The 15,111-nt window shown below is 42.4% G+C and overlaps 1 protein-coding gene across 2 annotated transcripts in view; it reads left to right on the forward strand.

Moving 5' to 3' along the window:
- The first annotated feature begins 243 nt into the window (after positions 1 to 243).
- Positions 244 to 15,111, forward strand: part of RIC1 (RIC1 homolog, RAB6A GEF complex partner 1) — a 48,050-nt gene continuing 33,182 nt past the window's right edge. The window contains exons 1-3 of one of the 2 annotated variants that reach the window (XM_080987710.1): positions 244 to 785; positions 8,969 to 9,076; positions 14,818 to 14,894. In XM_080987710.1, coding sequence (XP_080843836.1) covers positions 645 to 785; positions 8,969 to 9,076; positions 14,818 to 14,894 — 326 coding nt within the window. In that variant the 5' untranslated portion in view covers positions 244 to 644. The remainder of the gene's footprint in view (positions 786 to 8,968; positions 9,077 to 14,817; positions 14,895 to 15,111) is intronic. The other variant, XM_080987709.1, reaches the window with a different exon arrangement.

The following is a 15,111-nucleotide window of genomic DNA, read 5'->3' on the forward strand; positions in this document are numbered from 1 at the left end:
GCGGCGCTCTCTCTCTCTATGGCCGCCTCGCGACTCCCCCGTAGACGCCACTTCCGGCTCCTCCCCTTCCCCGGCGCCTGAACCAATAGCGACGCCTTTAGTGTGTCTCCGCTTTCCCCTCCCCTCCCCCCCCCCCGCGCCCGCCCGCCCTCTCCTATGCCCAGCGGGGTTGCCGAGTCGTTCCGACGGAGGGCTGCCGACGCTTGTGCGCGTGCGCGTTCGCCTCTTCTCCCTCCCTCCCACCCGCCGGCATATTCCGGCGACCAGACGCCTTGACGCGGCTGAGGAGAAGAGATGGCGGCGCCGGCGGAGGGAGCCTTGGCGGGGAGAGCGAGCGAGGGCTCCCGAGGGGAGGCTGAGGCGACGCCGCGAGGGCTCCGTCCTGAGCTGTAACGGCCCTTTCCCCGCGACCCGGCCCAGCGGAGAGGAGGGAGCCCCTTCTTCCGAGCCGCCCCCCTCAGTCTCTTCCCAGCGCCCCTCAGGCGGGGATTATGCGCGGCTCCTCCTCCGCGGCTCCTCCGCAGGCCGCGCGGGGCAGAGTCTCCCTCGCCCGAGGAGGCCCATGAGGGGAAAGCTCCTGGCTCCGGCCTGCTAGTGCCTCGCCGAGACAGGCGGCTTCCTGCCTGCCTGCCTGCTCGCCAGCCATGTATTTCCTGAGCGGGTGGCCGAAGAGGCTGCTGTGCCCCGCCGAGGCCAGGGAGCCCCCGCTCCGCATCCAGGCCGACCCGCAGCGGACTCTGTTCGCCGTCTTGTCCCGCTCCCAGCTCGGCATCTGGTACAACAGGGTGAGTAGGACGAGACCCTCGCTGGGCCGTCGCCCGCTTCAATTATTATTATTATTATTATTATTATTATTATTATTATTACCTGGGCGGCTTCCAGCAGAATATAAAAACATAATAAAATGCAGCGGCGTAGCAACCCCCGCCGGCGCCTGGGGTTGGAGGTTTAAATAAGACAAACAACTGTCTGACTTTTAGAAGACATCTGAAGGCAGCCCTGTTTAGGGAAGTTTTTTGATGTTTGATGTTTGATGTGTTTTTAATATTCTGTTGGGAGCCGCCCAGAGTGTCTGGGGAAACCCAGCCAGATGGGTGGGGTATAACTAATATTTATTAATTATTATCATTATTATTTTAGATGCTTCAAAGTGGTCAAGCTCTTTTTAGGAGATGCCTAGGACTGCCTACCACAGGCTTCCTCAAACTCAGCCCTCCAGATGTTTTTGGCCTTCAACTCCCATGATCCTTAGCTAGCAGGAGCAGTGGTCAGGGATGATGGGAATTGTAGTCTCAAAACATCTGGAGGGCCGAGTTTGAGGAAGCCTGACCTACCAATTCCCATGCAGCTCCAATGCTCCCCACCCCCGGTGACACTCGGATGCCCTGCAGGCCCCCCCTCGTGGCAACCAGCATTCCCCCGTGGCGCCCAGTCCACCCCACCCCCCCATTGTAAAACGTCTAACATTGGAAACTTCCCGATCCAGGGCTGCCTTCAGGTGTCTTTTAAAAGTTGTGTAGTTCTTTATCTCCTTGACATGGGATGGGAGGGCGTTCCACATGGAGGGTGCATATGAAATATAACTGATAGACTTCTACAGGATGGGGTATTAGTGTGTGGAAACAGTCCAGATCCAAGAATCCCCAAGCATGCACCTCCAGATGGTGATGTCAGGCATAAGTGGTCAATAGCTAGGTGCAAAATGTGCCTGGCAAATTTTGAACACTGGTTTGACTGAGCTGAATGAGATCAGAGGGCTGTTGTTTTAATGGGTTTGACCCTAAGCTTAAAAGCCTGACTTCAAAAACCCTACACAGTCGGGTTTTTAATGTGTGACTTCGGTTAGAGCCTCTGTTCTTTGACATCAAATTTGGAAATGATTGGCCTACTTCACAGTTGTTTCATGTTAACTTGCCTTAGTAAAGGGAATGCCAGCAAGACTTATGGCGAATACATAGTATCATTGTGTTGTGCGGTCTTTTGAACGATCAGGGCAGGGTCCTCTAAATTCAGGGATGCCTCCCAATCGTTCTCCTCGCCTTCTTGCCTGCAGCCTTCAGATTGATTGATTTCCAGGGGCTCGTTACTTACATAAATAACTCTGAAAATATGAGAAAGTTGGGTTTGAATGATGCTCATTTATAGGGGCAGTGCCCCACAGTTTTGATTGTCTGGTTCTCTTGTAGGTTAATTAGTTGCTGAAGCTAAAGTCCCTATATTTTCAAATACTCATTTCAGTTTATCTATTTTTCAGTTCTATCTTCTGCTGTACTATAGCAATGATTCAGGTACATATAAATTAATATTTCCAATAATAATAATATGTTCACTAAACTTTTAAAAGAAACAGTGGATAACATTAAGTGCAGCCTATACCTACATTCTGACCCCAAATGATCATTGCTCTTTCATGATTTCTACACATATACAGTGTGAAAATCCACAAAGACCAATTTTGGTCATACACCTTAAGTCTGAATGTTCGGTTTTTACACAGGTTTCTATTCAGGAAGAGTCAAGTACCATTCATTAGATCTGGAAAAACATACTTTCTTTCAATTTTACACAGTGAGTCTGTACCTTTCAAGCACAGCTTGGCAATGACAGTTCTGCTGACAGTAGTTACCTACCAGCTTCTCCATATGGCAGGGAACTGGAACTGGAACTAACTGCTAATCTGATCAGCTCTGATCAGATTTAAGGTGGTTCAGTGATCATGGATGATGGAAGTTTTAACTGAACAATTTGGAGGGTCACAGGTTTTCTGTCTCTGCCATATGGTGTTCATGCTTTAGCAAAATGCTCTAGAGTTGAAATTTCAAAGGCTGCAGGGAAATGTGTTTCCCCCCTCTAGTCTAGACGTTGATAGGATACTAAAATCAAACTCCAATCTGTTGCTTTAAGTTGGTCAAAGCATCTTTTATCAATTTTAAAAATGGCAATAAAGGAAAGCAAGTTTCAGATGCTAGTGAATTGCTTAGCTTCTAGTTCAGCTGGTGCCTAATACCTATGACGCAATGTTTTACAGTGTCCCTTTGTCACCTGTGATGACTTCAAGTAGGTCGGCTTCAGTCTTTCTCTCTGTGTGATGTTGTCATATTTCAAAACCTTTAACACGTTTATGACCAAAGTCCTAATGCCAATAATTTGTGATAGTATTATTTACTTGGAACATAACTGCAAAGCTTTATTGTTCTCACTGCTCCATTAAAAAAAAGGATATTGTAGATCTGGAAAAGTGGCAGAAAGGAGCAATAAAAATGAAGATGATTAGATAACCTTTGTGACTTTTTAGTTTAATTAAAGATAGCTCTGGGGCCTCATGAGAGTTTATTAAAATTACAGCAAGGGGAGAGAGTTTCTCTTCCTGGCACAAATAATAGAACTTGGGGTAACCCAGTGAAGTTAGTTAACGGTAGGTTATGGATGGGCAAAAAGAAGTGCTCCTTCATTCCTGTTGTAAGTGCCGTATTTTTCGCTCTATAAGACGCACCAGACCACAAGACGCACCTAGTTTTTGGAGGAGGAAAACAAAAAAAAAAATATTCTGAATCTCAGAAGCCAGAACAGCAAGAGGGATCGCTACGCATTGAAAGCAGCAATCCCTCTTGCTGTTCTGGCTTCTGGGTTAGCTGCGCAGCCTGCATTCGCTCCATAAGACGCACACACATTTCCCCTTACTTTTTAGGAGGGGAAAAGTGAATCTTATAGAGCAAAAAATACGGTAATTGGAATTCACTGCCACAGCATGTAGTGATGGCCAGCAGCTTAGACGACTTTAAGTAGGTTAGGGTACAGTACTGTACACAATTAACCTGAGAATAAGTCCTGTTGAACGCAGTAGGATTTACTAATGGGTAAACAAGCTTACTATTATGTTGCAAAATGTTTCAGTGGTCTGTCAATATCTGTTAGTTATGACAGTTGAATGTGACTTCCATTCACATGCAGTGTATACACTTAATCCCCAAGTTTTGGGGGACAAACAGGCTTATAACTTCCAAAGTACAGTGGTACCTCAGGTTACATACGCTTCAGGTTACAGACTCCGCTAACCCAGAAATATTACCTTGGGTTAAGAACTTCGCTTCAGGATGAGAACAGAAATCGTGCGATGGCGGCGGCATGGCGGCAGCAGGAGGCCCCATTAGCTAAAGTGGTGCTTCAGGTTAAGAACAGTTTCAGGTTAAGAACAGACTCCCAGAACGAATTAAGTTCTACAGGTACCACTGTAGACAATTATTATGATGCTCTGTTGTGAGAGTCCGTATGTGCACAGGGATTGAGGGATACTGAGAGGGGAGAGTGCCTGTTTTAAACAATGGCAGATGTTTCAGTAGGGCAAAGTGACACAGAGAGAGAAATGACAGTTTGAGTGCAGCAAGAAAGGAATTTGGAAAGGTTATCTTGTGCTGGGTTTTTGGTGTTGTCTTTTGTGTTGTACCCATCTCTGCTATTTTTCCTTGTTAAAACTGGCTTGTTTGTTTGCAGTTGTTTAAAGACACCACTTTCCTCTCAGTTTCCCTCCCACTTTAACTTCTGTCGTTCTTTAAAATAGCAATTTCTCCCCTTTCTGCTTGTCTCCCTCCTCACTGTACTCAAACTTATTCTATTTCTGTTTCCTCATGTGAGAGAGATAAAGGATGTAGAGGCCTCAATTGTTCCTAAGTACCGTCACACAATGTATTTCACTCCTGGTACCATGTGTGCTGTCTTCAACATGAAGTTCCAAGTTCAGTGTAGTAATTTAGTACAGGTATTTCATCAACAGGCAAACACCTGTAGATATACAACATCCATCAACCAAAATAACCTCCTTTAACTGAACAAGCTACATTATGGGCTTGTTTTTAAGATTCTGTTCTCCTTAAAGGTACTGTGACATACATACATCATTACTGGATATGTATACAAAGGGGGTTACAGAATAGAGAGAAGCTATGGAAGTGGGGGCAATCTGTGGGCAGAGTTGAGAAGAGTAAGGAAGGGCTAGGAAAAAGGGGATGAATGTGAAAATGGAGGTGCAAAAGAGGTTGCTAAAAGGAGAGAGTAGGGGGCATGGAAATAGGGTTGAACGTGAAACCAGGGGCATTGAAAAGTCTGCAGAATAGGAGGCCATGGTGGCTTCATAATGGGATGGAGGGGTAAAGGGTGCTTTGTAGTTGCAACATGAGAGAGGAGGAAATTGCAGGAAGTTACCACAGGGTGCTTTATGTGCAAGGGAGGGGGATGCACAAAAAGAGGGAAAGGAAAAGTGGCTTCAAAAATGGGGTTGGGAGAGTGAAAAGTGATCTTAGTGGCATAGGAAAAAGTCTGGGTGGTTAATGTGGGGAAATGGCTGAGGGGGGTGGCAATGGAGCGAGCAGGGATGCAGTCCCTAGTAAAATGCATATACAGTGGTACCTCAGGTTACATATGCTTCAGGTTACATATGCTTCAGGTTACAGACTCCGCTAACCCAGAAATAGTGCTTCAGGTTAAGAACTTTGCTTCAGGATGAGAACAGAAATTGTGCTCCAACGGCGCGGCGGCAGCAGGAGGCCCCATTAGCTAAAGTGGTGCTTCAGGTTAAGAACAGTTTCAGGTTAAGTACGGACTTCCAGAACGAATTAAGTACTTAACATGAGGTACCACTGTACTCATAAAAATGTATGATTCTTCCCTGCATCCTATCATTTTACTTCACTAGTGGAAGAGTTCAAACTGGTCTTTAACTTCCAGTAAAGGAAAGAATAGACCAGGGACGTCCAACTCTCAAGAGACTGCAATCTACTCCAGGAATTAAAAACTGGTAGTGATCTACCCATTTGGGGGAGTAGGGGTTGGAACCAAATTTGTGGAGCTTTTTTAGGGGGGCAAGCCAAAGTTGTTGGGCTTTTTTTTTAGGGGGGGGGTCCTTAGTTCTGCTGCATTTTCGGAGGGCACAGCATAAATCGCTAACAAAACAATAAACAATAAAACGAAACTGCTGCTCTTGTCTCGCATCCAATATGGCGTTTAGGTGGGCCTTTGTCTACGGCGACGCTCCTGCTCTGTGCTCCCCTCCGGTCGGGCTGTTGTAGGAAAGCAGAGAACGGGTGCAATTAGCACTCTACCACCGCCCGATCGCATGGGTAGACCGGCATGGCCGGGGATTCGTGAAGCCTCCTGCCAGACTGAACCTGACACAGCCTGCTGGCAGGGGCTTCCAGGACACCAGCATATCAGGGCACCAGTGCTGGCAGCCGAGCAGCAACCGACTCTAGCCAGGTCACAGCAGCACGTGGGTGGGTGCTCCCCCCCCCCACAATCGACCAAGATCTACTGCTATCACCTGGTGAGCGACCTGTTGATCACGGTCGACGGGTTGGACATCCCTGGAATAGACAAACAGGACTGCAGTGGTCTCAAATCAGGAAGTTAATATTGCAAATTTCCTGTCTCCGTTTCATGGTTGTGGCAGCCCTGTTTTCTCAGTCCTTTCCCTCTCCTATCATCACAGCAGGTTGCGGTGAGCTTCTGCTAGATGATATTTTGATACCTGAATTTATTCTTCTAAACTCCACAGTAATACAGTGTGCTAGTGGCGCCTTTTTATTTTCTCTGACTTTTAGAACAGCTTTTTAGAGATGTTTTTTAGAGATGACTTTTTATAGCATTGAGGGTTCCACAGGGTCTCTTATTTGGAATTCTGACATTTAAAAATCTTTGCTGTTTGAAGATTTCTGCTGTATTTGATTTATTCTCAGTTGCCCAATATATGTTTATTATTTTTATGTAAGTATTTAAAGTGAAATTTTTATTTATTGTATGCAACCTCAAGAAATTGCTTATGGGCAGCATATAAGTATAATAAATCCACTATATATTTTGAAAAGTTGTTCATATGTTTGCTATGCATTTGGACAGCTTTAAAGATACTGTAACCAAATTCTGCATGATGGCTTCTGGGATAAAGGAGCAGGCTTTCATCTGTTTGGGTACAGTTGGACACCATATTGAATTATGATGCCAGACTGCACAGATTACTTTAATGGCTTTCAAAACTGCACTGATTTTTTGGTTTCCCAGAATTCCAGAGGAGGACTGGTTATGAGGCTGGTAGAAAATAATAAACAAGATTGAAACTGCAATAACATGTGCAAGTAATAGTTATCCTGATAATCAGGGCATTCAAATACTCTTAATTTCAGCTTTGAAGTGAATGTAAATTATGACTCCCTTCTCCTTGATTCATACTGTTACTTTAAATATGTTTGAAGCATAGCTGTGAGTTTTCTTTTACTTTTTATTTTTCTGTTGTGAATTGCGCTATGCACAGCTATGTGAGGATCAAAAGCTACAATGCTCCAGACTTGGATGAATCTCAGATATTGCAACATAAGTGTACATTTGAAGGAATCTTTATCATGCAAGTGTTACCTTGTGGTGATTTTGTCATTCTTACATGCAAATGAGCACCAGGTTTTAGAGCAGAATTAATGTTTGCCAGCAGTAGCTTCTCTTTTCATTTTAGCTCCTCTTAGGGGGCATGTCTGTGCTTGCGGGATATTAAAATTTGCTAGGTTTTAGTTTAGAGGACTGTAATGGGGAAAGTAGAAATTTGTTCAGTTGGGTTTGAAAAGAGTATTACTTTAGCAATTTGAAAACGACACTAATCCATATATTTCTTGAATGCTTTGGTATCAAGTTCTTGTCATGATACTCTTCATCTTGATTCAAACATCAATAGAGAAAGAAAAGCATGACCTTGGAATATGTATTATTTATTCACAAGGCTGCCTAACAATATGAGCCTGGTACATAACCTACAACACCCTCAAACTATTTTGGAAGGGCAGTTGAAAACCTATAGTGGGTATTCTTATGAGTACTTTATAGAGTTGGAGTTTAGTGGGCATGAGCTCAAACTGTTACCCGTCTACATTAAGAGTAAAATTCAAATATTGGGCACGCAGACTTTCCCTTTATCTTCCCACTCTCTCTCTCTCACACACACCCAGCAGATTTGGGATGCTTGTAAGGGGCTAAGAGGAGAAGAGAGGATGGGGAAGTCTGCTCGCAAGCACACATACACAATTATGATTTATTTATTACATGCCCTTCACCCTAAGATCACAGGGGAGGTAACAGCATTAAAACACAACACTTAAGATGGAACAGAGAGACAAACCTGAGTGTCATCTGCGTATTGACGATGCTTCACTCCAAATGTCTTGGTGACTGATCCTAGGAGCTTCATATCGATGTTAAATAGCAAGGGGAGCAAGATGGAAACCTGTGGGACACGACAGGAAAACTCCCATGGTGCTGAACAGTAGCTTCCCATGACTGCTTTCTGGAAATGATCCTGGAAGTAGAACAGTGCCCCAACCCCTACCTCCCTGAGATGCCTCAGAAGCATATTGTTGTCGACAGTATCAAAAGCCACTGTGAGATCAAAGAGAACAAGAAGGGTTGCCCTCCCCCTATCTCTCTTCTGATAAACGTCATCAACCAGAGAAACCAAGGCAATTTCAGTGCCATAACCAGATCTGAAGCCACACTAGAATCTGTCCAAGTAACCAGCTTCTGTCAAGCATCCCTGAAGCTGGACCACCACCACCTTCTCAAGCACCTTGTCCAGAAAGGAGATATTTGCCACTGGACAATAGTTATTTAACAGCTCTGGGTCCATCTCCTTCAAGGCAAATGGTATCTTCCCCCCTCCAAAGAAGCATTAATCATTTGGATTTAATCCTAAATTTTGAAGTTTTTGAAAAGTTGAAATCTTTTCCTGGCCTCAGTCCTTAATACTTTGCTGAAAAGTGGCTCGCTAAACATTTTTTTTTAAAAAGTGAATCAGTTAAATAATGTTTCTGTCTCCCAGAGACTTCCTATAGCTATTTTAGAGAATTGCATCTGTAAAAATATTCAATAAGCTTGGTTTTGTTTTAAAAGTTAGCTTTGAAATGTATGAGAATTTAACTGGATCTCCTTTTCCCCACAGCCCAGTGTGTTAATCGTAAGCTACAAAGAATCGTCAAAAGCAGCATTGCAATTTGGACCCTATGACCAAGCAGAGTGGAGGCCTGACAGCACCATGATAGCTGTTTCGGTGAGTACAGGAGCAGTTGTGGAGGTTTTTATGATATGGTGATTATGGTTTAATGTCCAAAGGAGTCCAGTATGCTTTAAAAAGAGAAATTATATTTACATGAATGCTAGTATTATCCTTTATTCGTAGTGAATACTATATGCTTTTGCATTACAGTAACGTACAATTTATATGTGCTGACTTAATGTTGCTAAGTGGAAACAGCTCTAGGGGATTTATTCACATTACCTTTTTCCTATTCATGTATTAAAAATGAATGTCGGAAACTAGGAAAACCCAGAGAATGATTGAGAAGACATTTAATGTATGACCAGGTGGACATGGCCCTACAGTTTCTGGTTATTTGCACCAGCAAGTATGGCAGTTGAAACCTACAAGAGTAAAATGAGCTGTTGTGTTTACAATGGCATATATCTCGTATTACCAGCTGCTTCTTACCAATGTGAGAAGGGAATGGTGATACAGAGAGCTTGGCTTAAATGTAAAACTGGTCTCTGCCCAAGAAATCTTTTGAGGAAGGTATGCATGTTGTAAAATGAGCATGTTTTGCTTGATAAGAATTTAAGTCCACCACATTCTAATCTTGAGCAGTTAGCAAATTGCTGTGCAAATTGGGCAGGAGAGCTAAATCTTGTAGTAAGTGGTGGGGGGGTGGGAAGTGCTGCATAAGCAGAACATGTGGTCTTTATTAACCAGTAGGGTAGAAATGAAAGGTAAGTGAGAGGTGGGAAGCTTTGATCTCATCGTTTAGGGAGTTTACTGCCCAAAACTGTCTTTTAAGACAGTCAAAGGCCAACAACATAGAGTAAGGACTGAGCCGTGACGTGGCGAAGTTTGCTGATGATACTCAGTTGTTCAGGGTTGTTAAAACAAAATGAGATTATGGAGTGCTCCAAAAGTACCTCTCCAAACTGACTGAATGAGTGGTAGAATAGCAAATTCAGTTCAGTGTAAACGCATGTGAAGTGATATATGTTGGGCAAAAAAATCTTAATTTCTTATATAAACTCATGGGATCTGAATTGACAGTGACTGACCCAGGAACAAGACCTTGGGGGTTGTAGTGGATAGCTCAGTGAAGCTGTTGACTCAGGATGCAGCAGCTCTGAAAAAGGGAGATTCCATGCTACATATTATTAGGAAAGAAATTGGAAATAAAGCTGTTGACAATTCAGTGCTGTTATACAAGTCTATATACATGGCATGGAGAAAGTGGCTAGAGAGAAGTTTTTCTTACATTCTTCTAGTTAGACTATGGAGTTCACTCCAACAAGAGGCAGTGATAGCTGCCAACGTGACTGGCTTTAAAAGAGGATTAGACAGATTCATGGAGTGAATCTTGTGGAGCCACAATGGTTGTGTTCTACCTCCATTGTCAGAGGCAGTATCCCTCTGAATACCAGTTGCCAGGAATCACAGGTGGGTTTGGTGCTGCTGTTCTCATGTTCTGCTTGCAAGTTTCCTCACAGACATATGGTTGGCCACTGTGAGAATAGTATGCTGGAGAAGAATCATAGAATTGTAGAATTGTAGAGCTGGAAGGGACCACGAGGGTCATCTAGTCCAGCCTACGGTGTCTTTTGCCCAACATGGGGATCAAACCACACCCTGAGATTAGACATCTTGAGATGGGCCATTGGCCTGATTCAGCAGGCTTTATTGTGTTTTTAAGGGTTGTTTGAGTTTTTAAATTACTATAATTATCTACTATAATTATGTGTCATTTTACTATTACCAGGAAACAATGCTGGTAATATGTGTGACAGTTCATGCTACCTTCAGCTGAGCTTTCCGTCAGCTAGGGTGAACCTGGTGTTGCTAACTCTGATTGAATCTTCCCTTCAGTGCCCTGATATTGGTAAAATAAACTGTCATAGTTATACTTAGATTTGCCCCATTGATTTCATTGTGATTTAAATTATTTATGATAAGTCTGATTGATTTCAGTTGGTCTTCCATAAGTAGGACTGAGTATGGAGCTGAGCGATATCTGGTTTTCAACATCATGATATATCACTAGCTAAATATCACGATATCACAATATATTTTTGCGTCAGTGGGGGGCCTTGCTGGGCCTCACCGCGGTTGCAGAGGGTCCTGCCATACCTCCCTGCAGCGGCAGAGGGTGCACCACACTTCCCCCAGTAGGAGAGGGCCTTGCTGGGCTTCCCCGTGGTGACAGAGAGTCCTACCATACCTCCCCATGACAGTGGAGGGTCCCACCGTACCTCCCCAAGGCAGCAGAGAGTGTGCCATGTTTTCCTGCAGCAGCCGAGGGCCTTGACAAGGCTTCCTGCGGCGGTGGAGGTCCTTAAAATGTAAGGAAGTAGTAGATTTAGTAAAAATATTAAATAAACTTCCCTATAATATATTTAATACTTTTTCAATTAATTTAAGAGTAGTTTAAGTGATTTACTAGCCAAGTTACATCTGCTTCCCCACACAGAGGTCTTAAGTGGAATCTGTGCATGCAGAAGACTGAGTTCAACTAAACTTACTTCTACTTCCCTGGGAGTATGCCTCATTGAATTCAGTAGGGCTTGCTTGTGAGTATACATGCCGGATTTATCGTACAGCCCTACACCACACCTACTTATTTACCGTATTTTTCGCTCTATAACACGCACCTGACCATAACACGCACGTAATTTTTAGAGGAGGAAAATCCGTAGGCATGCCACCCATAGGCATTCCCTCCATAACACGCACAGACATTTCCCCTTACTTTCTAGGAGGAAAAAAGTGAGTGTTATGGTGCAAAAAATACGGTATATGAAAAATTCAAATTCACAACCACTCCCTTCCGAACAATGTTGGTTAAAGATTTTCATGGTTTCTGTCTAGAACTTGGGAGTTGCAGAGCAATGTTTTAGGAAATCCATGTTTACCCATTTCTGAATTGCTAAATGCATAGCTTTCTTTTGTAGCTTGTGTTTGTAATGCACTGCATCTAGCTGCTGCCACCAGAAACTGCTCAGTTCCTGTGCTCAGTTCTGAAACACCAAGGGGGTTAGGTTTCCCTTCTAACAGATTCATTTTTACAGCAAAGTTAGCCTTATGACGGCCTAAACAAAACAACCCGTACTATCATTTGGAAGATTTGACTGAAGATGGATGTTTTAAATATGCAAAAGCTTCATACATACCATTGATGTTTTCAATTTGTTCAAGTATGTACTGGCCCTAAACAAGAATGTTCAAGGATTTCCTGCCCCAACCAGTTTATAAATAACTATTTTCACATAGGCCTTGTGCTTGCAGTACTGACATCTAAAGCGAATTTCTAAAAAAGGTAGACATGCTTACATTGTTCACTTTTTTACTTTGTGTAATTGTCCCTCTGTTCTTTGGTGACAAGACAGTGAACTTCTGCATGTTCACATAGTTCTGTTTTTAGCTTTGTGACTGTAAATTTCTTTTGGGAAGTTTTTCTCCTAAGCATTGTAAGTAACATTAAGCACTAACATCTCATGCTTATTAGAAAGGATAAAAATAAAAATCTAAGCCTGCAACTGTCAGGTTCTTCACAGGCTTTATTTAGAACCAAAGTTGGCCTTTAGTAAATTCCAAAGTACTGTTCCAATAATGGTTTTGAATAAATTGCTGGCAATAAGTGGTAATGAATATCCTTCAGAAACCACTTACAATTTGAAATCCTTGTGATAACTAAATAGACACTGAAACATAGTAAACAATGATATCTTTAAACATCCACTCTGCATGTACCATAAAGGGATGATATTAGCAGCACCAAAGCAAACTGCAAGCTTGAACATGTTGGTATCAATATTGTCTGATAACATGATCAGTTATAGTACCTTTGGGCCAGATTTTTTAAACCTTTTGATTGTCAAAACTGAGGTGTAACACTTGAGTAAACATTTTTGTCTATTGCTATTTGGCCTGTGGTTACTGTTCTTATAAAAGCACGGACTAGCTGCACTTAGATGTTATGCTGTTCATTTACCATGGCTAGGCAAATTAGTTAATGCATGCAACCCAAGCTCTATTCAGAGAGTACAGAGTTGTGATCTTATACATAAGGCATGAGCTGTGTAGTGGAACATGATAATGGGTTGTTAAACTATGCAGTGGTCAGCCTATTTGTCTTAAATACATTAAAACTAGCTCTTTTCCATCGTGCTTGAAAGACAAGACAGAGCCAGGTCACATGCTGAATAAATAATACGTGATCAGTGATCTACCTCTACCAAGAATGGAAGCTTTTGAACAATTTTTAGTGCTGTGCCACATAACAGCATATTGCAGTTTTCTAATCTTGAGGTTACAAAAGCATAAATGGCAGCTGATAATAGAAGCTTATTTGCCAGTTGGACTAACAAAAGTTTTTGGGGGGTCTTGTTTGAACTAGCTGGATTTTTTCCCTTGAAGCTCCAAGCTATTGCTAAAAGTTGCTTGGATCTGGCTCTGAAAGGGGGTTGAAATTGGGGAAACTTGAGGTGACAGACTCTGTTGTCTGAAGGACCTGTGACAGAACGCAAGCATGGCCTCCACTCTCAGTTTTAAGCTCTTCTCCTTGTTTCATACAGATGAATGAAGTGAGTATATTCAGTTTACTTGGATGGAACACGTTTAGATGAAATCTTTGTGAATTTTGCCAGTTGTGAAAGTTAGCTATTTGACTCAAATTCCACAGTGACTGGTGGCAACTCTAAAACTACCCAGTATCATTGAGTTGTGGAGCATTATTGAATTGTGATTGTGTAGCAAAATATAGCTATATTTTGTTTTTGAAGGCTGTGTGAACAGAAATGAACCTTGTAACGTTATCGACTAAGATTGAGGATGGAATTCAAGAAAGTTAATGTTAGAGTGAGAGTTCTACATAGTGTTTTTTCTGCTCTTTCTCCTGGCATAAGATACTGTCGCTGGTGTGTGCAAATTGTTTAAAGATGACCGAGCAGTAAAGGCAAGTTAGGAATAGATAGTGTTAACTTTCATTTTGTACGTACTTTGCACTTCAAGAAATATATTTCTCTTGGATTTTTACTAGTTTTGCTTCTAAAACCGAAGAAATGTGACTAGGTGGGACAGCTAAAGAAATAGGCTAGCAAGTGTATGGCCTCCTTCTGCTTCTGTATCCTTAATTGAAAAACAGGAAACCATGCCTGGAAAGAAATTTGAAACCTTCAATTTTTCTCCTTCAGCCTTGCCGCTTTGAGAAACATCCTCAGCCAGTATTAAAAGACTGAAATTGCAACAGTAGCTAAGATGAACTTTTTCCCTTGCATCCTGATCGCTAGCTAAGAAGCTTCTCTGGACCTAGGGTTGATTTCAGATCCTTAGCAAATATGTCTCAGTCATAAATGAACATATTTTCATTTCTTATTAATGTCACTTCATGAGATTTATCAAAGTACTTATATGGGCATTGTCACTTTGGAGAGCTCCCCTGCACCACAGGCATCTCCATTCAGAAGGGTCCTCAATCTCTGGAAGAGGCATTTTTGGGACTGCTGTGGGGTGGAAGGGAATCTGAAATCAGAGCTTCTGTCAGTCTCATCCTTGGGCTTCTCTTTAAATCACCATTATTATTTATAAGATTTTTATCCCATCCTTCCTCCCAGGGTGGCAAACAAAAATAAAATAGAAGGCAAAGATGTTAAAAACATGAAAAACCATAAAACATATCGAACACACAGTGTATTGAAATAGCTTGAAGTTCCTGTGAGAACTTTTATGTGTGTGCTTCTTTGATTTTTATATCTTACCTCTTTCAGACAGAAAATGGATACATCATGTTTTTTCATCTTCCGTTGGCAAGAGACAAGTATCTTTATGAGCCAGTTTATCCCAAGTAAGTCTTCCAATAAATGCTTCACTTCTTTACATTGTATATTGCTAAGAATCGCTTCAGACTTTCTCGTTGTAACATTTTTGTTTAAGAATTACATAAAGTAACCTATTCAGTGTTTTGGTTGATTGTTTAGAAAGGTCCTATGTAGAAACTGGTTTCCTAGAGTGTTCTTGCTGGCAATTACAGAATTGACATTAAGTGGAGGGGGGGTGTTGTT

Source organism: Podarcis pityusensis, assembly GCF_964106645.2.
Source record: "Podarcis pityusensis genome assembly, chromosome: 17".
Classification (NCBI taxonomy): domain Eukaryota; kingdom Metazoa; phylum Chordata; class Lepidosauria; order Squamata; family Lacertidae; genus Podarcis; species Podarcis pityusensis.